Raw genomic sequence first — 24,846 nt, forward strand, 5'->3', positions numbered from 1 at the left:
CTGTAAAAGGGTCATTCGAACCACGGGTTGAGAACCACTAGTCTAGACCAAGTTTTTTATATATGTATGTTGTCATTTGCTCCTCAAGCATGCCTTACTTAGCCTCGAGGAGAATGGACCAGGTGAGGCTTGGTCTTGTTTTTAAAACAGGCTCTCTACATAGCCTTGGCTGTCCTGGAACTCACTATGTAGACAAGGCTTGCCTCAAGCTCCCAGAGATCCAACTGCCTCTGCCTCGGGAATGCTGAGATTAAAGGTGTGTACTTCACCATGCCTTGCAAGGCCTGGTCTTAAAAAGATGCCATTTGACCTAGGATATTGCTCATTTGGTAGAGTTTTTGCCTAGCATGCACAAAGTTCTGGGTTCAGTTGGTTTTTTCATGCCTGACCTTGGTTTCACCATAGACACCTGGGAACATGTCATTGAGCAATTCATCTCCAGGGGCAACTAGTCTACTTTGGATTTGCTCTGAGATCTGTAATTGTCTTGAGGCCATGGAAAAAACACCTGGCTGAGAAAGTATATTTTATTCACCAAAATTATACAGTGTAAGAAGAAGTCATCCTTCTGACAAATCACAGACATAATTATGTCCCAAAAATGTAAAACCCATCACCAGTGGCCTGTGGAAAGAAGCCCACAGCCTGTCCTTTTAGGGAGGAGTTGTGGCAGCACACGAGACAGTTACAGACAGAAACAACCAGTTTCCACAGCCAGTGACCCCATTGACTTTGCCTAGTGGGGCTCCCCATCAGAGAGTTATTTGTCTGGTGGGTCGACTTGTTGACTGTTAGCTGTCATCTGCTGTATATTCTAAGTGGCCTCCAGCATTCAATTTTCAATACTGAATAAATTGGGTGTGGCTATGCTCACTTGTAATTCCAGCATTTAGGAGGTGGAAACAGGATTTGGAGTTCAAAGTCATCTTTGGCTACATAGTAAGTTTAAGCCTGGGCTACAGGAGAGACCCTACCTCCAAAAAAAGAAAAAAGAAAAAAAAAAGTTGGCATTTACAGAATCTGCATAGAATGCCCACATTATTTTTTTTAAACCTGGTTTCTTATAATAATTTTCCCTTGCTCCACAGACTCTGGTCTGGTGGTTCCAAGTGTTTCATATGAGCTACATAAAAAGCTGTTATCTGTGGCTGAGAAGCATGGACTGACCTTAGAGCGGAGGCTTGAGATGACAGGTGTGTGTGCCAGTCAGATGGCACTGACTCTCCTCGGAGGACCCAACAGGTAAGGGGCTCTAGACGACAGTGCTGAATGTGGGGTGATGACATCCTGCCTGGCCAGCCCACAACACCTCACATGCACACAGGAACTGTTGCCAGGCAGTCACTGCTCATCTCATGTGAGCCTCCCTTATGCACCAGATGTCTTCGTTTGCCTTTCTCTTTCCATCTCCTGGAAGTCCTTCCTCTTCCTCCTCCTCCTCCTTTCCTGATGATAGCTGGCTGGGCTTGAGCTCCCTGCTAATTGTCAGGCCTGACTTTTAAAAGCCTTACAGAGATCTGGCCTTTGACACTTAGCCTTTCACTAGGAAGCACATCAGTTTTGAGTGCCATATCTGAACCGTCTAGAAACACCCTAAGAACCTAGCAGAGGAGCTAGTTCCTGCCTGCCCAAGGTTAGGTTAGGAACAGAGCAGTGTACTGAGCACACCAGTGACAATAGCCCGCACTGCTCATGCCCTCTAGTAGCAGAAAGTCTTCAGGAAGTACAGTGAGCTGCTGGGGTGAGGAAGCAGAGAAAAGTGTCTAGGACTTCTTTCTCCAGCTGTGTTTGCCTGGACAGTGTCTCCTGGATCGAAAGCAGTCTTAATGAAAGCAAGTTTGATCCAGGATGGATAGATTTCACTCTGGCCCCTACCTCTTGCTTTGTAGAGTTAGGAGTATTTGTTCCTCTCTGTTCTTTGCTTGGGCCTGTTCTTTGCTGTGCAGGGTCCCTGATGCTCCTGTGCAGGAAGAGGGAAGGAACCTCCCCCAGGAAGGATAGCTTGCTGCACACTGGCTCTCAGAATAGCCACTGGAGTGGGGACTGTTTTTCTTAGTCTGGGTCCTCAGAAGATCTGTCTCTGTCCTTTGTAGCAGTGTTAATAGGCCTTTGGGAGTCAGGCACTGTTTTCTGTCCATGGTCTGTGTGTGTGCCAAGTGCCATTTTCCACAACAGAATTTTTTATGTGCTCCTCAGAGCTTCACATTGAAGGGAAATATTACAGCCCCGTGATTTAAGAGGAGCAAACTATGGCTCAGAGTTGGAAGGATCACCCAAGTAACACTGTCGGTGTACTGGGAGCCAGATCTCCACTCTGCAGAGGTGCTGTGGGTGCTAGACACCCATCTACTTTGATGTGGGTGAGGAAGGGCCCATTGGGGAAGCAGACCTTGGGAGTCAGATGCCAGCACTCTGCAGTGTCTGTCTGAAGGGAGAAGTAGTGTGTTTCCTCTAGAGCAGGGGTTCTCAACCTTCCTAATGCTGCAGCCCTTCAGTACAGTTCCTCATGGTGTGGTGAGGCCCAACATAAAATTATTTCATTGTCATTTCATAACTGTGATTTTGCTACTGTTAAGAATCACAGTGTAAATAGCTGATATGCGCCCCCTGCGAGAGGGTTGTTTAACTATGAAGGAGTCACCACCCACATGCCGAGAACCACTGCTCTAGAGGCAGAAATAATGGGGTAGGGACTAGCTTGGTGTCTTAGAGACTGGTACTAAGTTTTCCCAGTGTGTTTGGGAAGGGAAGTCCTGAAATTCCTTTTTGTCTTGACAATACCTGTCGTCTTCCTCCCTGGGGGATGGTGATTGGCACTGCCCCACCCCTAAGTCTTGCAGTTTGCCTCCCTTCTACCTCTCTGCCTGTGATGTGGGCCCTCCAGGGCTGATCTAAACCTCCTTAGCATTGGCTTTCAGAAACCAGAGGCACTTTGACAGCTTTGACTGTCAGGAGCACAAGTGACTGCTTCCTCCAAGGCAGGGCTTTCCCTGTGCCTAATCTCAGCTGAGAATGCCTATGCATTGCTTATTGCTTTTCAGCCATTTGCTCACACAGCTCCCTGGGAAATACTAGGAGTTATCCCCAGCATTGCCCTCACCACATTATTGGCACCTCAGAGCAAACTTGGATTGGCAAATAATCAAGGACAATAAGGGTTGAGAAAAGGAGAGCAGCTGGCGTGAGTCAGAAGTGAGAGCCTTAATCTGGAACTCGGAGAAAAGGTTGCCGAGTTTGAAAAGTGAAGGGCTGTTTGACCAGAGGACATGGTCGCAACTGCAGGGAAGAGTGAAGAGCCTGACCTTGTTGGAACCAAGTGACCTTGGGGGTCTGGGGGTCAGAGATGGAGCAGTTCTTCCCCATGGAGGTTTGAACCTAACGGTTCACATGAAGGAAGTTCACATGAAGATGTTCTTGGGTCAGAACATAGTTCTGGCAAACAGGGTTGTATGCTACTTCTTCTAGGTGAATTCCTAGTGGGAAGAACGAGCAGTGAGGGCCATGCTGCAGGCCTGTCAGAGTCGTAGTGGGCCTGGGTTTCTCTGGGGCCTAGGACTTGGTCAGCAATGGAGAGTGGGATGCCCCTGAGAGCAACAGTGACCTGTTTCTGTGATGGGGACTTAAGGGATTGACCAGTCTGTGTCCAGTGACTGCTTCTTTACTTTGTGTTCTAGGTTGAATCCTAAGAATGTCCACCAGAGGCCTACAGTAGCCCTGTTGTGTGGGCCCCATGTGAAGGGGGCTCAGGGTATCAGTTGTGGGAGGCACCTAGCCAACCATGATGTGCAAGTCATCCTCTTCCTGCCCAACTTTGTCAAGATGCTGGAATCTATCACCAATGAACTTTCTCTCTTCAGCAAGACCCAAGGTCAGCAAGTGTCTAGCCTAAAAGGTAAGCATCAGCATTGGAGTGTAGATCAAGGGTAGAATATTTGCTTTCTGTGTAAAGACCTAGGTTCATTAAAAAAAAAAAAAAAAAGTGCCCTCTAAGTATTGACCAAGGTTTCCTGCTTCCTTGGTAGCATGACAGTCTGGTGGTGCCATCTGGTGGTGCCAAGTAGAAAGGCATCACATGGATAGAATTTTCTGCATTAGTTCTATATGGTGGTGACCCACACCTAAAATCTCAGCACTCAGGGCATGGGGACAAAAGGTTCTTGGGTTTGAGGCCAGTCAGGACTACATAGAATCTATCTAGGGGAAATAACATGTGTATGTATGTACACATGTACACAGAATGTTCTGCTTCTAAGGGGTCTTTAAATTACCTAGAGGAAATAGCCCATGCCCCACCTTTTTCCTGCCTCTCAGAGAGATCTGGATACCCACTAACTCATTCCATATTTATGGGACAGGTACTTTTTCCCAGTTATGGGAATAAATGTGGCAATGATTTTTTTAATCCATTTTCCCAGCTGAGTGTGGTGGTGTATGGCTTTATTCCCAGTACTTGGAGGGCAGAGACAGGTGGATCTCTTTGATCTCAAGGCCATCCTGGTCTACATATCAAGTTTCAGGGGTACATAGTAAGACCCTGTCTCAAAGAAATAAAATAAGTTACCCATGATGTGATGCACAACGTGGTTAGGAGAGATGAACAGACAAGTAAATAGCATTAGGTCAGTTAGTATTAAATGTTACAGAGTACAATGCAGCTGGAGGGACAGTGTTCTAGAAGACTTGGAGCAGGGTGTTTCTGAGTTGGGTCATGAAGGATCTTAGAGGTCACCACAAGGGTTTGAGCTTTGACTCCAGGTGGAATGAAGAGTCATGTTTCTTAGTAGACAGAATCTCACCATATATCCATGGCTGACCTGGAACTTACTCTGTAGATCAGGCTACCCTCAACCCATAGACTCAAACCTGCTTCTTATCTAGCTTAGCTCCTAGACAAGCATCTGGGCTTTGAGCGGGTGATTGGGGTACAGAAGAATTCTAAGCTGCTCTTGTGAAAATTAGGGGTAGCTGATAGTTGAGACCCAACCTATGGTAGAGGTGGTGGAAAGTGGTTAGCTTCTGAATTGTTTGTGAGGTTCAAATCAACTCACTAGAAAGAAGCAAGAGAAGATACACAATGACTCCAGTGAGCAGCTCAGAAGCCCGAGGCAGAGATCTCAGTTTAGAGACCAGCCTGGGCTTGTCAGTAACATTAGAAAAAGGAAACAAACAAACAAACACACAAAAAAATGATGGTTAGAGAAATGACTCTGTGGTTAAAAGCAATTGCTCTACTTGCGAGGGCCCGGACTCAATTCACAGCACCACATGGCAGCTCAAAAACCCTATAGCTCCAGTTCTAGGGTAGCTGACACCCTTTTCTGGCATCCACACATGTCGTTCACATTCATACAGACACTTAAAATGATAAGAGAGAGAGAGAGAGCACGCTCTGAATTTTTTGGCCTGAGTAACTGCCTCTGAAGTGGGATTTGACAGAGAGAGAACACCTCGGGTTAGATGGTCGTTGAGTGTTCAGGGGTTGGAACTGATGCTGCTTATGCAGGAAATTTTGTGCTTCTGGAGTAAAAGGAAGGATCCAGCCTGGAGTTTAGGTATTGAGGGGGTATGGAAGCTGAGATTAGCCAGGAAAAGGAAAGAAGGGCAGAGGACTGAGGTATTTATTTCTGAAGTCAAGGAGAAGGGCAGGAGCAGTCAGGGGGGAGAAGGAGGTGCAGTGGCCTGTGTATCTGAAAGCCAGGTGGAAGAAAGAGCTCTAAGTCAACACAGGAAGACTGAGAATTAGATTTAACAGTGCGGTGGCCTGGCACACTTAGTAAGCACAGTTTTGGTGTAGGAACAATGTCAGACTGTAGTGAGACTTAAGTTGAGTTGGACCAAAGATGGTCCAAGAAGGAAAGACCTTGCCAGAGGACACATGACAAGTCAGGAGGAACCTAGACCAGAACCACAAGCTCCTGTGTACACACAGAGGGGTCCATTCTTAATCTCTTGAGCCATTCGTGGCCCACAGGAACTTTATACGGATGCGTTTCAAGTCGGGAAGCTGTGGATCTCTAATTGAGCAATGTTATTAACTGTAGGCTGAGTGCTAGGATGAATGCTGGGAATGGATCGCAGTCTCTAATGTAGTGTCAAGTTCCAGCCAGTCCTTCTTCTAGCTATCTGAAAAGCTTCCTATGGCAGATGCTTCAGGAGGCTGGCCTGTGGATAATGACCCTACAGTTTAGGCTTGTCTCTGCTCCTGTCAGGTTGATTTCTTAGGTTAATCCAAGATTGGCATACATGCTGAGACTTCCTGTTCTTACACTGTTACAGAGGTCTATAGCCTAATCAAGAGCAGAGGAGTCTTTTTTCTTTTTAATTACATTTTACTTAAGTTTGTAGGTGTGCACATGCTGTGGCATGTGAGTGGAGGTCTAGAGGGTAACTTAAGGAGTCAGTTCTCTCCTTCCACCATGTGGGTCCTGGGGATCAAACTCAGGTTATTGGGCTTGGCAGCAAGTGCCTTTACCAAGCATCGAACCATCTCACCGGCTGTTAGAGAAGCCCTTTAAAAGGGAGAACACAGATCTTTTTTTTCCCTGTTTCTAAGTTTGGGCTGAGTAGAGGACCCATTTACATAAGGAATTCCCAGAGAAGGGCAGGCCAGCCTTTTGAGTAGAAATACCTATTGCCAGCCAGACAATGGACCCAGAGAGCACCCCTAAAAAGGCTGACTCTGCTTTCCCAGAACTTGTAACAAACATCATGAGGTTAGTCAGATATAAAGCCCTATCTGCAAGGCAGAGGAGGTAAGGGGCTTATGCCCTTTAGAAGGCTGGCCTTTGGAAAGGCATTAGAGTGGTACTAACTAGAAAACCAGATGTTCATAGAGCCACCGAAGCCCTGGTCTGGCCTGCTTCAGAAATTTTCACATGTATTCTTTCCATCTACAGATCTCCCTACTAGCCCTGTGGACCTGGTTATCAACTGCCTGGATTGTCCTGAGAATGCCTTCCTGCGGGATCAGCCCTGGTACAAGGCGGCTGTGGCCTGGGCCAACCAGAACCGGGCACCAGTGCTCAGTATAGACCCTCCTGTGCATGAAGTTGAACAAGGCATCGATGCCAAATGGTCCCTGGCACTGGGCCTGCCTCTGCCACTGGGGGAGCACGCGGGCCGAGTCTATTTGTGTGACATTGGCATTCCCCAGCAGGTCTTCCAGGAGGTCGGCATCAACTACCACTCACCCTTTGGCTGCAAGTTTGTGATTCCCCTGCACTCTGCCTAGAGAACACTGGGCAGCTGGGCCCTGTGTTCCCCTGCACTCTGCCTAGAGAGGCTCTGGGCAGCTGGGCCCTGTGTTCCCCTGCACTCCTGTCGCCAAACCCAACAACGGACGCCTTAAGGATGTGAAGCTTTGTGGACCTTGTAGATTATCTTTTGGGTTTGTTTCTTCTGTGAGAGAACAAAACATACTTAAAATTTGCCTGCCACCTTCCCTTAATCAGGGAAGGCTTTCCTACTGGCGTGCATGTCAGGGCTAGACCAGTGGCTCCAGGCATCTTTCTATCCTACCATGCCTCCATTCAAGTGGGGCTTTGTTTACAGACACAGGCAGCTCTAAGACTGGTTCGGGTTCATAGCCACTGGGCATGGGCCAGGGCCTACTGGGGCCTCCACCCACCCTGTTTCAGAAGGCTTTGTCTTTTCCATGCTTCCTCAGGCCCTGCAGCCAGCCAGTTCACCCTTACTCTAATCATGTAGATCAGGCTGCACAGCAGCTTTCCAGAAGGCAGATCTGTGCTCTCTTTAGATCCTGAGAGTGCGTCTCTACTCTCCCCCAGTGCCACCCATGTTTGTTTGGAAGCTTTGGGCCCTCCTGAGATGTTCTGGTTTTTATGTTGGAACTTTTCCTGGGGAGTGTATTGGGATGATGACTGTGGTGAGATTCTGGGCTGGCTGCTTTGCTGTCATCTTTAACAGAGGTTTTGTGCCTGTCACGCTACAGGTCCCACCTCCTAGTTACGGGCCAGACTTCATCGTGCAGCTTTTCGGTATTGGGGAGACCCTGGGGGAGTTTGGTGCTGAGCCAGAGGTGGCTTCTTGGTGCTTCTGTCCTAGGCCATCACTTCCTACCTCCTTGCCCATAAATAATATTCCTTGTTTCCCCTTTTGCCTGTCTCTGGAAATGGTCCTCTGCAGTTACCCTAGGACAGGTTACATGCCCCTCCTTATGCCATGGCGTCACTCCAGTTCTTATGTCTGGGCTTTAACCCTTTATAGTTGCCCTTCCCAGGTGTGCAGACTTGGGACTAGTGGCCTGTCTCAAACATGCCAAAAATGAACCCAGTTTGGATGACCCTGTTGGTGGGCTAGGGTATTAGGGTATTATCCTAAGGATCTTCCTGGACTTGGGTCCTACAGACTAGTAGGATAGGACCATGCCTGGAGCCTTAGACTGGAGACTTTTACAAAGGATTTGTACTTTGAAGCTCTCCCCCTGCAGGCTTCTTTCTGCTGTGCCCATCACTGGTTGAGAGGTATAGGTGGACAGGCAGATGGGCTCGTTAAGAAGTTTGGGTCCAGGGTAGAAACCCTGGTACCGTAGATTTCAGGCTATCTCTTTTCTTATAGGAACATGACCCCAACAGATGAGGATAGCCTTTCCTTTTTTTCCATCTTCTCTCTCCAGCTGCAGGAAAGAGACCAGAGGACTGCACGCTTCAAGACTAACTTTCAAGCTGGGCCTCTTCTCTGAACACAGGGTTACAGTTGGAACAGTAGGCAGCCACTACAGGTTACTAGACACAGGCTACTATAAAATGAGGTAGAACTCTAGTCCTGAAGATGGCTAGCATCAGGAAGTTCTGGTGACCCTAGAGGTGATACTTTGAGAAGCCTCTCCCTCTTCTCCCTGCCCTTGGCCTAACTCCCCCCCCCACCCCCACCCCGCTTGAGTTATTGAAACTGTGTTACTCCTACCTGCAGCTCTTTTTGGAAGTTCTGCCTAATGGCTGGTTTCAGTCAGGTAGTCAGATCTAACAGTAACTCATGCAGGTCTTGGGAAACCCAAAGCCAGCACTACAATAAAGTGAGAGTTTTGCGCTATCTGAACTGCTTTGTAGAGTATGAAGAAGTGATTTCCCCAATCACCATGACTGTTGGGTATGTACATAGTGACACGATGGCTAATGCAAACCAGATTCTTCTTGACTGGCTACAGTACGCTCTGTGTACCCTTAGGACTGAAAGATGCAAGAGCCTTCTAGGTCTGGCAAGTCTGCCACCTTATCCCTATCCTGGTGCCAAAACTTGTACATAACCTGAGCAGTGGTTCTCAACTTTCCAAATGCTGACCCTTTAATACGGTGCCTTGTATTTTGGCAAGCCCCAACCATAAAATTCTTTTCATTGCTACTTCCTAACAGTTTGCTACTGATGAATCATAAATATCTGTGCTTAGGTGACCTCTGTCAAAGGGTCGTTGGACCCCTAGGTTGAGAATTGCTGCCCTAGAGGATGTCACAGCTTCTGGCTTACTTTTGGCTTGCCTTTCTGTGTCTGGCCCAATCCACACTTCGCTTTCCACAAGCTGAGCTGCTAAGAAAGATTTTATTAATAAGGTCAGTCAGAGAAGGGAGAAGGCAAGAAGCCTGGAGATGGACACACTGGTACCAGGGGGTTACAAACAGTAAGAAACACTTTATTATAACTTTACAACATATAAATAGCTTGGGTCCAATCTGTGCTTTCTGGCAGCTGGGCACCACATCCCCCCCGTCCCTTGCAGGCTCCTGCCTTCCTTCACATTGCACTGTTCATTGGTGGCTCTGGCTCTGAGGCCACTGGGAGAGGCTGGAGAAAAGGGGCCAGCAGCCCAGTCCAGCTCTCCAACTCCTCGTGTGCTGGCCTGCACCTGTCATCTGCTGGGGTTACGGCTGCTGTGGAAGGACCGCTCCTCAGGGGTCAGGCCAGCAAAGAAGGGATGCAGCAAGGCTTCTGCCAGTGTGATGCGCTGAGCAGGGTCGAACTCTAACATCCTCCTCATCAGGTCAAACAGCTGCACATGCTCCAGGGAGTCCTGGAGCATGTAACTCTGCTCAAGGACACAAGGTGCCTCAGTGTGACGGCAGGGTTGTGGGAAGCCACCGCAGTCCCCTTGCCTCTGGGATGCCTTGCTGGGATGGGTCGAGGAGGCAATGATGCCTCCTTGGAGAACTACTTCTGCCCTCCAGGACAGAACAGCTCCTTTCCTTTCATGCTCAGAACTTAGGCTACCGGGTGGAATCTTGCTGGGTTGGTGCTTCTACCCCACATGCAAAGTTCTGATGGGTGGGTAGAAATCACCTCTGCAAAATGCACTTGTCCAGGTACCAAATAACAGTTGACAAGCCTCCTTCCTGGCCACATCTAGGTTTTCCCTCCCCTTGCCTCAGTCCTGCCTAGTTCTTCCCAAAATTCAGAGAGGAGAGAGGGACAGGAAGCAGCAGTCTGACAGCTGGCTCTTCTGGTGTGGACAGGGGCATGGCTAAGGGCCCCTCGGGGCAGCTTGCAGAAAGCCTCACTGCCAGTACCCAGTAGTCTTGGGTGCTGCCTCACAGAGAACTGGGGTGACCAGGAGGCAGCTGCTGTCTGCCCAATGCCTGGGGTCTCCTTGGCATGAGCTGAGCTGGGGGAGCCAGAAACTGACCTTCAGAGGTTTGCAGTTCTCCTTCACATACCGCCCATCAGAGCTGTTCTCATCCCAAACCAGGCCCCCTTTGTAGAAATATTTCTGCTTCCTGGAAAGTCAAGGAGAAAGGGGAGTCAAGGAGTGGGAGCCCTCAGGGTCTGGGCCCACGTGGGAGGTAGGAAAAAGTGGTTGCTGGCAGTCTTCAAAAAAAGAGGTATGGGCCTGACCCTACAAAGGACAACATCTGGTTCCAGACTGGTTCAAGGGACATACAGGAAAGGCTATTAGGAGCTTGGCAAACCACAGAATACTTGGCAAAGGCTGTATCTTCTGGTACCCAGCTGACCCAGAGCCATGGAGACTTCTTACCTGGTACGGTGGATCATGTGTGATGGGATGGGCCCTAGGATCTTCTCCATCATAACCAAGTGTTCTCTGTTTTCATGGGTCTGCAGAAGACCAGGGACAGAGCAAGTAGGAATTAGGCCCAACCTCGGCCCACTTTGGAAGAATAAAGGGTGAGGAAAGATAGGCCAAGAGCTCTCCCTGCTCCAGGAAAGGAAAACTGTCTCAACCTAACCTGGTAGCAGCCCACAGCCTTGGAACCAGGGCCAGGCTCATGCTCTTTGGCCCCATTGGTAGACCTGGCTCACTGATAGCACACCAGGTTGGTTCTTCATGCTACAGGATGCCCATGATATGCTCTTGCCCAGACAGAATCTATTTGTACCCAGTCTTAGCCTTGATGAAATCCTCCCTACCTGCTTTAGACTCTTCAACTGATTCCTTCCCTGGGCAACTATAACCCTTAAGAGTCTATTATTGGGGCTGGAGTGATGGCTCAGTGCTTAAGAGCACCAACTGCTCTACCAGAGGACCCGGGTTCAATTCCCAGCACCCACATGGGCAGCTCACAACTGTAACTCTTAAGATCTGACACCCTCACACAGACATACATGCATACACCAATGCACACAAAATAAAGATAAATAAATTGTTTTTAAAAAAGTCTATTTTCACATGGTACTATACCTGGAAGAGTGTAAAGCCACGGTAGTACTCGAAGAGAATGCAGCCAATACTCCAGACATCACAGGGCTGTGCCCAGCCCAGCTCTGTAAGCCAAGATGGTAAGATAATGAGACCCAGCACCCCGCATTCCCAGGAAGCTGCCACTCTGGCTGGCACAGCTCTTGCCCAAGCCCCACTAACAAGGCTGTTTCTGACTAAGACCAAGTCTACCTCAGTGTCTCAGGTATTGTCCAGTCCTGGGTGGCAGTCTGATGGGTACTGTTTACTACCTGCCTCACTTTGAGACGGTCTTGTGTAGCCCAAGGCTGGCCTTAAACTAATCTTTTCTGCCTTCTAAGGATTTGGATTACAGGTGTGTGCCACCAGATCCAGCTATTTATTTTGACAACTGCCCAGTATAAACAATATTGGAGGCTATGAAGCCACTCACCAAGGATCACCTCAGGTGGGCGATAGTGACGGGTGGCCACAATGGTGGTATGATGTTCGTGGTCAAATGTGGCACTGCCAAAGTCTGCCACTCGGATGCTGGTGTTCTTCACTGACTTCTCCTCGCAGCTCTGAAGGCAAGGCAGGCCAGCTAGGTCAGTCTGCCCAGGTAGGTGACCTACCTTGGAGCAGGGCCACACTCTTGCCCACCCAGTCAGTGCTCTACCTTGTGCTCATTGTAGAGGGTTTCAAACTCAGAATTCACAAACAAGATGTTCTCTGGCTTCAAGTCTGTGTGGGTCAGCTGGTTCTCATGTAGAACTAGGGGAGGAATAAGCACATTGAGACCCTAGGCTTGCCAGCCAGCTCTCAGCCAGAACTGCTCACATACAACCTTAGCAGGGAGCTGGCCCTAGCTCTTCCCAGCTTAAGAGCTTTGAAAGGCTTCCTCATAAGCCTTCAAAACAGGAAGGGAAGGAATGCTTTCTATCAAAAAACCCCTCTACCACTCTCTACAGAGCAGAGCCTTCCCATCTCACTGAAGCTGCACATCAGTGAATCCTTTTTCTCACCACTAGCTATCTAACAAGGCTCACTGTACCAAAGGGGTGACTGTTGGATCATGTGCCTGTGAAGCCATCCTGAGCAGGAAAGCCTGGACCCAATCTCTCTCACTGGTGCTTTCTACTAATTTCTTTTCAACCTCAATGTTCCCATTTGGCCTGTAAGATCCTCACAACTCCATGACCCTATCTGAGCCATACTTCCATTCCCTCTCCACTGGACTGAGTCAACACACCCTAAACCTTTGCAGAACTGTGCCCCTTACTTGGTTCTTTTCCCCTATCACCTACTCAGGCTCCGCACATCTTAGTTCTAGGCCTTTCACTTGTCATTTTCCAAGTTGTCTTTCTACATAAGCCCTACAGTGCACTGAGCAATGCTTCCATCAAAGCTGCTATTCAAGGTTGGTGGACAGGTGAATGACAGAGTTTGGGTAGCAGGACCTGAGAGCCTGTCAGGTCCACCTTCTACCTTTTCCTCTTTTCTATGAAGGCGAAGGTAGAGTCAGTAGTAGCTAGGCAACTTCTAGAGTACTTTCCTGTTTTCTTCCTAAGCTTGGGGAAGAGGCTGGCACATGCGGTCCCTGCACCATCCTCACACCAAGACTCCTATCTGAAGACAGAAGGACCTTTCAGGCAAGGCCCCTAGGCCCAAGAGACCTTGCAGAATGATCAACTAGAGGAAATGTGCTAGAGGAAATGGAGGGTGGCAAGACCACTAGGTGATTTTGTTTTGAGGGCAAAATACTCCATGCTCCAACCAACAATGGGCACTTACATCTAAGGGCATGGCAGAGTTGGTAGGCCATGTGCCGGACATGTGGTAGGGGGTAAGGCTGGAAGTTGTTCTCCTTCAGGAACTCAAAGGTGTTCTTGCCCAGGAGCTCAAAGGCGATGCACATATGACCATGGAAGTTGAACCAGTCAGACATCAGGACACACAGGCTAGAAGAAAAGGATAGGTAGGGTTCAAGCTCTGCCTCACCTGACTCCCAGGATAAGACCATTGTTTTGCATACCAAGATACAATGCAGGCCTCAGAGCCAGAGCATATGTCTCAATCCACTATCACACAGATGGGCTCTGAGCGAGAACTGTACTTCCTACTGTGTGGAGGGACTACATTTTGGTCTCAGCTCACCCATGGATGGGATGGTGAGCAGCCCTGCCACAGTTACTGAGATAGAAAAACACCAGTATAGCATAGGCCTCCAGGTACTGCTGAGCTTCTTGAGGGCCTGGGTAGGTACATCCCCTCTGTTGAGTATAGCACAGTGAAGTGCTTGAGAGATTGACTGGTGTCTAACTACCAAAGAAAAGCTCTCTTTAAGTGTCCAAACAAGTCACAAATCTGAGCGGTCCCCAACTCATAAATGCAGGGCTAGTGAGCCAGAGAGATGGCTCAGAAGTTAAGAGCACTGGCAGCTCTTCCAGAGGTCCTGAGTTCAATTCCCAGCAACCACATGATGGCTCACAACTATCTGTAATGAGATCTGGTGCCCTCTTCTGGCCTGCAGGCATACATGCAGGCAGAACACTGTATACATAATAAATAAATTTTAAAAAATAAAAAAAAATAAAAAAAATTTGAGGACTGGGACTACTTCAGAACACAAAGCCAGACAGGGTAGAGCCTGAAGTTCAAGAGTTCTTTCCAGAAAGAACCCACCACACTCCCCTGAGTGTTGTGAGAAAGCAGTACCAAACTCGTGTAGGACACTGAGAAGTCCCTGGGGGTCCAGGTAGCTGGAACTAGAGGATGCTACCCCACTGAGTGATCCCCTCCCACTCCTTGCAGACACTCACAACTTATTCTCTTTGTCCTTCTCCTTGATTTTCTTGAGAACATTAATTTCTAGACGGGCAGCCTCCCGGTACTTGCCCACATTACGGATGATCTTCAGGGCAACCTGTGACTTCCCTCTGTAGATGGGGAAGAAGTAAAGGCTTTCATCAGCCCAGCTCTCTCCCCTTTCCTGAAACCCAGCAACTTATAACACTACTACATAAACTATAGGTCCTGAGACAGTGTTTGTACTTGAGGTCCAGCTGGTTGAAAGCAACACCATAGAAGATCCCCTGGCATCTGTATGAATGTTCTTGGCTTTCATGCTGTCATATACCTTTAGGACCTCAGAAACTTCCAACTCCCCAGGGAGAATCCAGGCAGAGAAGTTGAGGCCAATCTTGGACCAACCCCAGTCCCTGGAAGCTTATTTGATAACGCACCTCACAGGCCAAGCTGCCCTACCAGAGCTCAACCATATACTTTTTGACCTGTGGGCAATAGTGAGGCTTAACTTCTTGACTGGAAGCCTGGGCCACTTCCTAGATATACTACATTCTAATCTAGGTCCTTTCCCCCAACTATCTAACTGCCTCAGCATTTACCACCAGCTATAGAAGGCCAAGAACTCTTTCTCAGTGTTCCATCAGCATTCCACTGTTGCTGCTCTGCCCTTCATACTCCACTCCCACTCTAGCAGGCCATTTGCAGATGTGAGCAGACAAACAGGCCAGGCTAGGTTGCCAAGACTTGTCTATGAGAGCTAGTATTCAGGTGCCAGTGGAGACCTGAAATGAGGTGGCCCTGTCCCACCTGGATATACCCTCTGGTGCCTCAAGGGGCTGGCCTTGATGCTGGGAATAAGTTCACAGGCCCAAGGGCAAAGAGAACTTCAGAATTTCAGAATGCCCGGCTTTGCTAGCCCTCATCCATTTTTCTTGTTTCTTATGCAGTGCAGGCTGAGGAGAGGCCATTACTTCTGAAACAAGGTGGCTCACCCCCACAGTGGTCTTATCTTTAACATAGATGTAACTTATTCCAAAAGAAACCCCTGCCAGGCTGCTGGCAGAGCTGAATTCCACCTCCACTGGCCCTGCAATGACTCCCTTTGAATTCCTTAAAGGTTCCTAAGACGTTATGTCTGTCTTTTAGTGACTTCAGAGGCTCATTTCTCACCCCCAGCTTCAAAGAGAGACAGCCATACATTGTAGCTGTCTTCCTGTGTTAAAGTTCTTGGATCTTTCTTGTCTATATCTGGTCACAGGACAGTGGATATGTGCCCCTACACTCATTCTTGGGTCATGGTGGATGAAACGGTATTTGAATGGAAACTGGGAGCAGAAGGAAGCTTCTCAGTCACAGTAGCACTTCATCTCAGGGCTGAAGGAATGGCTGACTTTGGGTTCAATGGTCCTTTCTAAGGAGCCCACTTAATGTGGGAGAACCAAGAGCTGGCCCAACTCAGTCATCAATGGCTGAGGTGTAACTTGGGCAACCACAGAGGATGTTCATGTTTCATCTCTGAAGCAGTGACTGGCATGGTTCAAATGACGACACCAGCACTCTTTAGCTAATGCACTAAAGCAATTAGAGGCTATTAAGGCAGGAACACAACTGGCTCCCAGAAGGTTGCCTCTCACCTGCAGCTGCAGGGAAGAAGGCAAGGACTCTAGTCTGGCATATGATAAGGGTAAGTGTTCCACTGTCAGGACTGGAGGGAGGGATTTGGCCTCAGCAGAATGACACACAGGCACTGCCTCCCCAGTCTGGACACACTCAACATGGACTATTCAAGACCCTAGCCACACTGGGATGGGTGGCAGCTGCTACATGAGAAGGTCAGAGTCTCATTTCCCTCAGCTGCGACCTCTCAGGTAGACATGGAGGGGCAAAGGTAGTATCAGGCCAGGCCAGCAGCATTCTCACCTTCTGGCCAAGAGGGAGGAGAGGCCATTACTTGTGACTTCCGAAACAAGGTCCCCCCACAGTGGTCTTATCTTCAACACAGGTGTAACTTATTCCAGGGCTGCTGGCAGAGCTGAACTCCACCTCCACTGCACTGCATAGGCTTGCACTGGATTCCTTAAAGGTTCCCAGAACCTTTATCTTGTCCCTTTCTCTGCCCAAGAAACCAGAAAAAAGGATGAGGCCTGGCCAAAAACCTCTAAAAGCTCATGGGATGCAGCCCCAGGCCACAGAAGTCAGGCTGTGGCCCTGTCCTATTAGTGTCACAGCTCAGAAAGGGCAGAGGTTAACTAACCAGAAGTTATGGACAGGGATATCCTGTCCATATCCTTACATCATGAGATCAGCAAAACCCAACATGTCACCAGTGGTGGTGCTACCCTCCAAAAAGAGCTGTACCCTCATGCGCCTCACACTAGCTCTCCCAAGGATGCCCACACCCAGAGCTGGCTGTGCTGCCCGCATGCTCACCTGGCATGGTCCAAGCACTCCACCACCTTGCCAAAGGTGCCTTCGCCCAAGTTCCCCACGATCTCATCTGTGAGAGAGAAGAAGCTGGGCATGAGAGTCTGGAGGGTGGGAGTCTGGCAGCTCCTGCAAGTTCACAGCATTCAAATCCTCAAAAACAACAAAGGTTCTTGCTCACTGCTACACTCTTAAAAACAGAAGTTGCTAGTGTCTGTGTCATTCAGGCAATTACTGGTGGCCCCACTAAGGCGCCACGCGCACTAGAGGCCCCTCCACGCAGGAGAGGTCTCATCTAACAAGGGGGGTAGAAAGTAGAGAGGTAAAGTTTTACGAAAGGTGGCTGTACATCGCTCTTGGAGCCAATCGCCGATCCGGCACACCAGGTGGCCCTCCTTGTCATCTTCCACACTCCGGCTGCTGCGCTTACTGCTCTGTTGGCTTCTCTGCATGCACCGCCCCCCGAAACGCCATCCGACCAATCGCATGGTAGGCGGTTCCGATTGACAGATTGAGGTGTCAGTCAAAGGCAGAGGTGGAGACGGTGAGGAGCCGGTGGGTTGGTTGGTTGGATTTTCCAGATCCCAGCATTTCATAAGGCACACAGCATATATAACGATAGGGATATTGCAAGGGACACGTCAAGACACAAACTGACTTCAAAACAGAAAAGCAAAAACAGCTACAGGTATGTAAGAAAACTCGGACATTATCTCTAAGAAGAGTGCCACAAATGCTCAGAAAGATGTCCAGCCTCTTGACACAGAGGGGCCAGGCCCCAAGGACAGCCACAGCCCTGACTCCCTCCTCTTCTGAGTCTCCCCCGCCCTGACCCTCCCATGACTTTGGCCAGAGCTGAAGAGCAGTGAGAGTGAACGGCGCAAAAAGGCGGCTGGCCCCACCTGGGTCTGACCTTCTGGACTGGTCAGAGGGCTATCCTGGTTTCAGCCAACAGCAGTATGCTCAGACTGTCCTTGCCTGCCTCTGTTCACCCACAGCCTCACAACATGCTCAACAGCTGCCACGTAGAACCAAGCTACTACCTGCCCCCACATGACATCCTTGGCCAGACTTAACAACTACCAGACACAGCCTTCTGCCAGCAGTCCTGCCACCAGTCTCCAGCAGGAAATGAGCCTGGCTGAGATCCTCCAGGACAGCCGACCTGCAGGCCCGAAGCCAGCTCCTGACCCGTCCCACAACAACAGAGGGCACCGAAATAAGCAGAGCAACCGACTTACACTGCCATCCAGTGGCAGCATGTGGCACTGTGTGAGGCCACAGGCCATACTTCACCTGCAAGTCAACCTTCAACCCATGCCACTCAAGTCACAGAGCCCTGGGCAGAGAAGATACCTCCACTGAACCCACCACTGCTATTCAGAGGCCTCTTGGCCAGCAAGAGGACATGGGGAGAATAGATGGGGAGAAGAAAAGACAGCACATAACCTCAGAAACACACAAGTGACTTTCCTTTTCCATGGGACTGAGTACAGCGTGGGCTCTTGGTCTGTTCAACTCACCACCCTAGAATGCTGGCCAACCTGTTTGTAAGTGGTCTGCAACAAGGTGAGGCCTGGGGCCTCATCACACAGAGAGCTGCCTCTCCTCACCACAAGTACCCCACCTATCAAGGAACAAGGCACAAGAGAGCCTGGCTGGAGCTCAGATTGGAAGCTCCCAATCTGAGCTGACTGACGGGGCAAAGTGATGTGCTCTTACAGACCAGCAACTTAGAAGGCTCAACACAGAAATTCAAGATCCATATCAAAAAAAGAGAAAGGGCTAGAAAGCCAGGCAGTGGTGCCTAGCACTCAGGAAGTAGAGGCAAAAGGATCAGGAGTTTTAGGCCAACTGGAATACATAAGATTTTCAAAAACAAAGAGGAAGTATGGGGACTAGGGTGTGACATAGCTCAGTGGTAGAGTACTTGCCTAGTATGTATGGGCTCTGGGTTGGACTTCCAGCATTTAAAAAAGAAAAAAAAATCTGACTGGTAAAGCATCCCTTTTTCATTGGGTAATACGGACTCTGGTCCTCCGGGAGAGGAGGGCTATGAAGGTGAGGTGGCAGAGGTGGGCAAGTTCACACTCATCAGAACACTTAGCTATGTGGGGGTAGGTTGGGGGGGGGGGGGCGGTTGAAAGGGATAAGACCTGATATGAAAAAGACCAGGCCGTATAAAGCCCAGACCAGCAATCTTAGTATGATCCCTGAGAAGTGTGTCCCAGACATGTGTACCATGTAGCCTATGTCTGGAACAGTGGGTAGACACAGACAGGCTGGAAACCAGCCAGCGCCGGAGCCAGAGCCCCTACAGTTGCCACTGGTAAGGGGCCAGAAGATGGAGGACATAACATCCTTGCTCAGCCCTGTACCAAACACACACACACACACATACACACGCATATGTATGTGCACACACAATGGTGTGTGTGCACAGGGCTACCAGTACTCACCCAGACCGGCCAGCCTGAGAGAAGGCTAGAAAGAGATGGGGCCTTTAGGCCCCTGTTAGCACACTCTGGCCACCACTCACCGAGGAGGCGCTGCTACAAGACCTGGTACGGCGTTTGTGACAGTGGTGGGCATGCTTGCGGGTACGGTATGGCCCCCTCTCTCGTGACCGTCTCCGGTGTCGAGAACGTGAAGACCCATAGCAGTCCTCTCCAAAGGATGGGCTCCGCTCTTCACACCGATATGTATCGCTGTCACGGTGTTCCCGGTATCTCCGCTGGTAGGGTAGGCGGTCATGGCTGCCAACAGGAGGTGGGGACATGAGTCAAGAAGGGCCCTACAGCCAGGTTCCTGCCAGCAGGCAAGAGGCCTTTGGCAGGGCCCCTGCAAAGCCTCTCAAGGAAAGCGTGTTAGAGCTGAAGCTTCCAAACTGAGGGAAGTGAAGGAGAGGAGAAGGAACAAAGGTACCAAGCTTACTCTATAGAGCCTTAGGTAATGAGTGTCCCTCCAGTGCCAAGGAGAGGGAGGAAACACAAGAAAAAGGTGAGCACAGGGAAAAGCCTCCAACAGAGAGAGTTGACTAGCCTGGTACAACTGTTACTTTGGTCTGGGGACTCAGACAGGACTTAGGACCAGTCTTTCTAAGGCTAGGACAATGTTCCTACTTGCCACTGAGGAAGGCTCACAGGTGGGGTACTGGCCTAGAAAATACAGAGGGAGAAGAAGGGTCACTTTGTGACAGAGAAAGAAAGGGGGACAAGGAAAGTAGCTTCCGCTGAGGACAGAAAATGGAAGGATAGACAAGGACCACGTTCACAGCAAGGACCCATGGGGCAGCTGGGCAGAGGCAGTCATCTAAAGGACCCTAAAGTCACCAGAGCCTCTGGGCCATTTTCTCATCTAGCTGATGAAAGAAGTATTTCCTTCCAGCCCAGCTCCCACTCACCTTCTGGACCGTGATCTCCTTGGAGGAGGCTCCCTTCGGGATGGGTATCGTAGTCGGCCTTCATGCTCCCGACTGTAAGACCGCCTCCTCTTCCAGCGGTAGCTCAGGTATGGGTCTGGCTCTGGGGAACGGTATCGCTTACAGTGATGCATCTAGGCCACAAGAAAGAGAAAGCCCTGCTCACCACACAGCTCACTGTTTCCAGCCACAGGGTGCTCCTGAAGAAGAGGCCCACTGTTCTATTTAGGGGCAGCCCTTCCTGCCCCCACTAGGGGTTTATGAAGTAAAGAAGAACTCTGAGGTCACAATGACAGAACAGCGGATGGTGAATAAACAAACAGGTGCCCCCTAGTATGGCCGAGGGCCTAAACACTTGAACTGAGTAAGTCAGGGCCCAGATAGAAGTAGATCTCTTAGGGGGATGCTGAGACTGCCGCAGAGATGCCAAGGACAGGGGAGAAGAAGAGCTTCTTTGCTCACTTTTTTCCTGCCTATGGGATCCTATAACCTAAATGTTCTAGGAGCCTGAAGCTAATGAACTGGTGGCATGGAGCCAGCGTACTGGTTTCAGAAACTGAAAGCTGCCTGGCTAAAGCACTGAACTGGACTCAACTCAAAGAAGTTGAAAGCTCTAAGTCATTGAGGAGCCACAGGAGAAATGAGAACACTGACCCTTGAGCAAAGACACAATGTCTCATCAATATTCCCAACCTACCAGGGTCTAGCCAAGTGTGCATGGGTCCTTACTGGTCCATCCAGTCTCAGCCCAGGAAGGTGCCACAATCCTCAGAGAATCTAAGCTGCTTGTCTGAGGCACATTTTAGTGGCCCTCGGACCAACTACAGTCCCATACCAGATGTTTCACCTTTCACCAACAGCATCACAGCCACCCTATCTAAGCTACCCTGATCAACACTGTTTCCTGTGCCTATCTCTGGAGGTGCCAAGAAGAAGTGGCTGCAGGTCTACACTTAGGAGCAGAAGTAGGCTTCCCACTCACTATCCCTAGTCATTGAGGACTTATAGCCAATACAGGAGACTCCTAAACTGCATCAGCAACCAGTTGAGGAAGATGGCTACATGAGGCTGGTACCGGTTTTCCTCATATCCTGCCCCTTCACATTTTCTCCACCAGATGGCCAGGCAAGAGACCAACTGCTTGTTTGCTTTCCAAAGCGGCAATTGCTCACACCCAACCTCTCTAGTCTTGCACAGTCCCAGGCTTGCCTGGCCAAGCACCTTTTAAACAACTCTAACAAGGCTGCTCCATCTCACCAGCATAATCCAAAAATGAAACAGCTACTTGTATATGAGCAGGATAAGGAGGCCAATTCATCTAAACCCCTGGGAGTCTCTGGGGACCCTAAGTAAGGCACTGCCTTCTATCTCCCCACTAGCGACCCTCCATCTGAAAAGTCCGGGCCACCCAGAAACCCTTGGAGATAAACACTACATAAAATCAGTAGATTTGTTGTTTTCACAATCATCTGAATAATGTTTCTGTTTTTGTTTTTTCCCAATTATCTTATGGCAGGTGCTCAAGCTACGGCCTGAAAGCAGTACCTCAAGTCTCACTAATTGACCCAAAAGACATCCTACTAGCCAGGGCACATATCTTCCCACCAGGCAAGTGTGGTCCTGCCCATCCTCACCTGGCAGACAAAGACCTATCTGAAAGATGTGATGATGTGGTCTAATATACACCAGGCCAAAGCTTTCTTTCTGGGACCTAGAAAATTTTTATGACCACATGTATTTGAGTGGAAAGTCACAGCTTCAGAGTCCAATGCCAACCTAATCCATGGCCCACCACTTCACTGTTTGCCTTTGGGCAAGTTATTAAACCACTCTGAACTTCAGCACCTCTTGAAACAAGGGAACAATCTCTTCCAGGTTCTGTAAGAATTAAGTATGTCTGCCCTATAAAGTCAAAAGCCTAGCATAGGTTTGGGCCACAAGAAGACAGCCTTTCATCAACCCTGAGAAGGTTCCGGGTAACACTCAGGGTTATGATGAATGCCTTAATTTATAATCCTTTCCAAGAGACCCAATAGGAAGTTTTGGCAGAAACCTGAACTCAATCCCGGTGCTGCCACTTATTGGCCCTGTGGCCTTATTTACACAAGTCACTTTAGACCTTGGTTGCCATGCCTAGAAAATGAAGATAATACCTCCCAGACTGGCAAAGGAGGCCAAGAGTGATGGTCATCAAGTACCACGTATAGGGTAGTAATGGAGATCACCTCCCTTGCAACTCATCCTGGGCAGGTGAAATATGGGAAATACCAGGTGTCCCACGTCATCATCCCAGCCAGGACTTTGGGGCCCATTTCTCATAAATTCCCTCTGATTTCCTGAGACCTCAGCAGAGAGGCTTTTTAAAACTTAAGGGCCACAATTATGCTTTGGAAGGCTCTGCACAATGAAGAAAAAGGCAATGTGACCAATGAAACCAAGCTGAGGATGCCAGCTTTTTTCTGAGCACAGGCCTCGCTGGCTTCTCATGTGCTGTTCCTGGCTGGAGAACCGGGCTGACAAGAAGAGCAGCCAGCCAGGTCAGCGGCTGCCCTCCCGGATTCCTGCCACCCCAGCGACCCATGGTTATTTTTGGCTGACAGTGTCCCACCACTGCAACCTCAAACCTGCCACTTCGCAAGCTGCGGCTGCCACCGGGCAAAACGCTCCTCCTTTTCAAGGGCACGGAGGAGGGAAGCTGGAAGGCCGCCAACTCCGCCTTGACGGGGGCCAGACTCAAGCAATTCCCACCCAAGCATCAGGGCACCCGCACCCGGAACTAAAGCATAGAGGCTCCCGGCCGGACCGGGGAGCAGCCTGGACATTGGTACTCCCGGCTTAGTCTGGCCCACTCTCCGGGATGGAGTGGTTCCATCATAACAAAACACCGAGGGGGCCGGAGGCCCGCACTCGTGTCCCTTCCTTCCGCCCGGATCCCGGGGATCTCCGAGCCCCGTTCCCCGTAACCGCCAAGGGAAGACCCGGCGACCAGAGGGAAGGCCAGCCTGGGCCAGAATCAAACTCCAGGCGGCGCGCGGCGGAGGTCTGCGGGCTAAGCCTCGAGCCCGGGGCAGGGAAAGCTTTTCCAGGTTAGCCTAGGGCGGACGCGACCCCAGCCGGCTGGCCGGCGCGGGGCCCAATGTGGAACCTCCCAGGCGCCTCGGAGGCCGCTAGGGCTCCGCCTCCAACACCGCGGGATCCAGAAAAGGGGTCTACAGTGACCGCCCTCCGGGAGAGAAGCGGCGGGTCAGGGGTGAGAGGTCGGGACCGCGGCCTGACGTGGGCCAAAGAGAGAAAAAGGTACACGCCGAGACCCGACCGGGAGCTGAGGTACACGTACCAGCTTGCCCGTCCCTACCGACTCACCCAAGCCGCCCGGCCGCGGGCTCGGGCCCACACTCACCGTCTCCCAGGCTCCGGCTGCGGCTAGGCCCCACTCCCCACTCCGAGCGCCTCTTCCGCTTCCGGCTCCGGCCTCCGCCCGTGGCAGCACCGCCCCTTCGCGTGACGCAGCCGTCGGCGGCCGGGACTCGACCCGGCCCAGAGGCCTGGCCGCTCTAGCCCCCAACTCGCAGGCTCTGGGGGACCTGCCTGCCCGTCTGGGGTCGGGACCGCAGCGGTGGAGGTCTCTTCCGGGAGGTCCCGGGAGCAGCCTCGGGCCGCGGCCCACCCCTCGCCGTGCTGTAGTGCTCGTAGGCCCCCGAGGCCGCATCGGTGCGCGGCCGCGAGTGCGGCCGGAGGCCGGCTCTGGACCGAAAGGAGGAACCCACCGGACTGCCAGGCTGGGTCCACTCCGCCGCGGCGGCCCGGCTGTGCTCGCTAGCCTCTTCCTGCGCGCGGAGAGGACCGGCATTGTTCTCCCGGGGCCCGGGAGGGCGCTAGAGACGAAAGCGGTCGGTGCGCCCGGTCAGAGGAAGGCGGGCGCGACTCCGCTTGCGCGCAAGAAGCAAACGACACATTCTGCTCTCGGCTTGTGCGGGTTTTTTGAAAGTCTTGGCGCCACGCCCCAGCTCGCTCGAGCTTGCCGTGCAGTCTCCGGGAAGATCCCCGCGATCGTCGGCGGTGGGGTCTGACGGAGAGGACGTCCTCTTCCCTTGAACACCGCAGAGCGTCTCGCTGCCAATCAGCACGGTTGCTGGGCTAGGAAACCCGCGCCACACAAAAGCCCCGCGCCGTGCCGCGCTCCAGCTCTGCCACTCGAGTCACTCACTCGGCCAGCCTTTTTGCTGCGGCCTCGGGCGTGAGGCCACCCAGATCAGACCCCTCCCACCTACTGTCCCACGCTTTGTCGTGGCAGGATCATGAGGTCCTATTTTTCCAGAAAACAGGTCGCGGTCCTTTAGGAAGGCCTCGCTTTGACGGCGTCCCCGCCCCCGCGCGTCGCGCAGCCAAGCGGGCGGGTGCGGCACCTAATTGCCCCACGCCACGCGAGGCCCGTGAGGCTGGAGCAGCCGGCCAGGGTGGGGCATCCCTTCCCTTTAGGATCTCGCTGACTCAGCCAGGACCGCCAGGGTTTCCCGTGTGCCCTGCTCCCCCCGTGCAGGATGAGATGCGCGCCCACCAGGCCCTGTCG

At 50.9% G+C, this 24,846-nt stretch overlaps 2 protein-coding genes across 6 annotated transcripts in view; one reads left to right on the forward strand and one right to left on the reverse strand.

Annotated features, from left to right (window-relative positions):
• Positions 1–9,057, forward strand: part of Edc3 (enhancer of mRNA decapping 3) — a 44,040-nt gene extending 34,983 nt beyond the window's left edge. For both annotated transcript variants that reach the window (XM_052761582.1, XM_052761574.1), the window contains exons 5-7: positions 1,089–1,242; positions 3,675–3,892; positions 6,897–9,057. In XM_052761582.1, coding sequence (XP_052617542.1) covers positions 1,089–1,242; positions 3,675–3,892; positions 6,897–7,231 — 707 coding nt within the window. In that variant the 3' untranslated portion in view covers positions 7,232–9,057. The remainder of the gene's footprint in view (positions 1–1,088; positions 1,243–3,674; positions 3,893–6,896) is intronic.
• Positions 9,058–9,536: 479 nt separating this feature from the next.
• Clk3 (CDC like kinase 3) lies at positions 9,537–24,831 on the reverse strand. 4 transcript variants are annotated; one of them, XM_052761460.1, is made up of 13 exons: positions 23,677–24,831; positions 20,259–20,410; positions 19,395–19,611; positions 17,205–17,301; positions 16,862–16,928; positions 14,446–14,562; positions 13,418–13,584; positions 12,303–12,397; positions 12,078–12,207; positions 11,648–11,730; positions 10,985–11,064; positions 10,634–10,724; positions 9,537–10,039 (listed from the first exon to the last, which is right to left on the reverse strand). In XM_052761460.1, exons 1-13 carry the CDS (start codon positions 24,124–24,126, stop codon positions 9,863–9,865), a joined length of 1,923 nt encoding a protein of 640 aa, XP_052617420.1. In that variant the 5' UTR covers positions 24,127–24,831; the 3' UTR covers positions 9,537–9,862. The 4 variants fall into 4 exon arrangements, with proteins under 4 accessions (XP_052617420.1, XP_052617443.1, XP_052617438.1 ...); XM_052761483.1 differs by lacking the exon at positions 23,677–24,831 and adding an exon at positions 23,640–23,658; XM_052761478.1 differs by lacking the exon at positions 23,677–24,831 and adding an exon at positions 23,047–23,591.
• Between the last annotated feature and the right edge of the window lie 15 nt (positions 24,832–24,846).

Source organism: Peromyscus californicus, unplaced genomic scaffold (assembly GCF_007827085.1).
Source record: "Peromyscus californicus insignis strain IS unplaced genomic scaffold, ASM782708v3 Scaffold_11__1_contigs__length_118956290, whole genome shotgun sequence".
Lineage (NCBI taxonomy): Eukaryota > Metazoa > Chordata > Mammalia > Rodentia > Cricetidae > Peromyscus > Peromyscus californicus.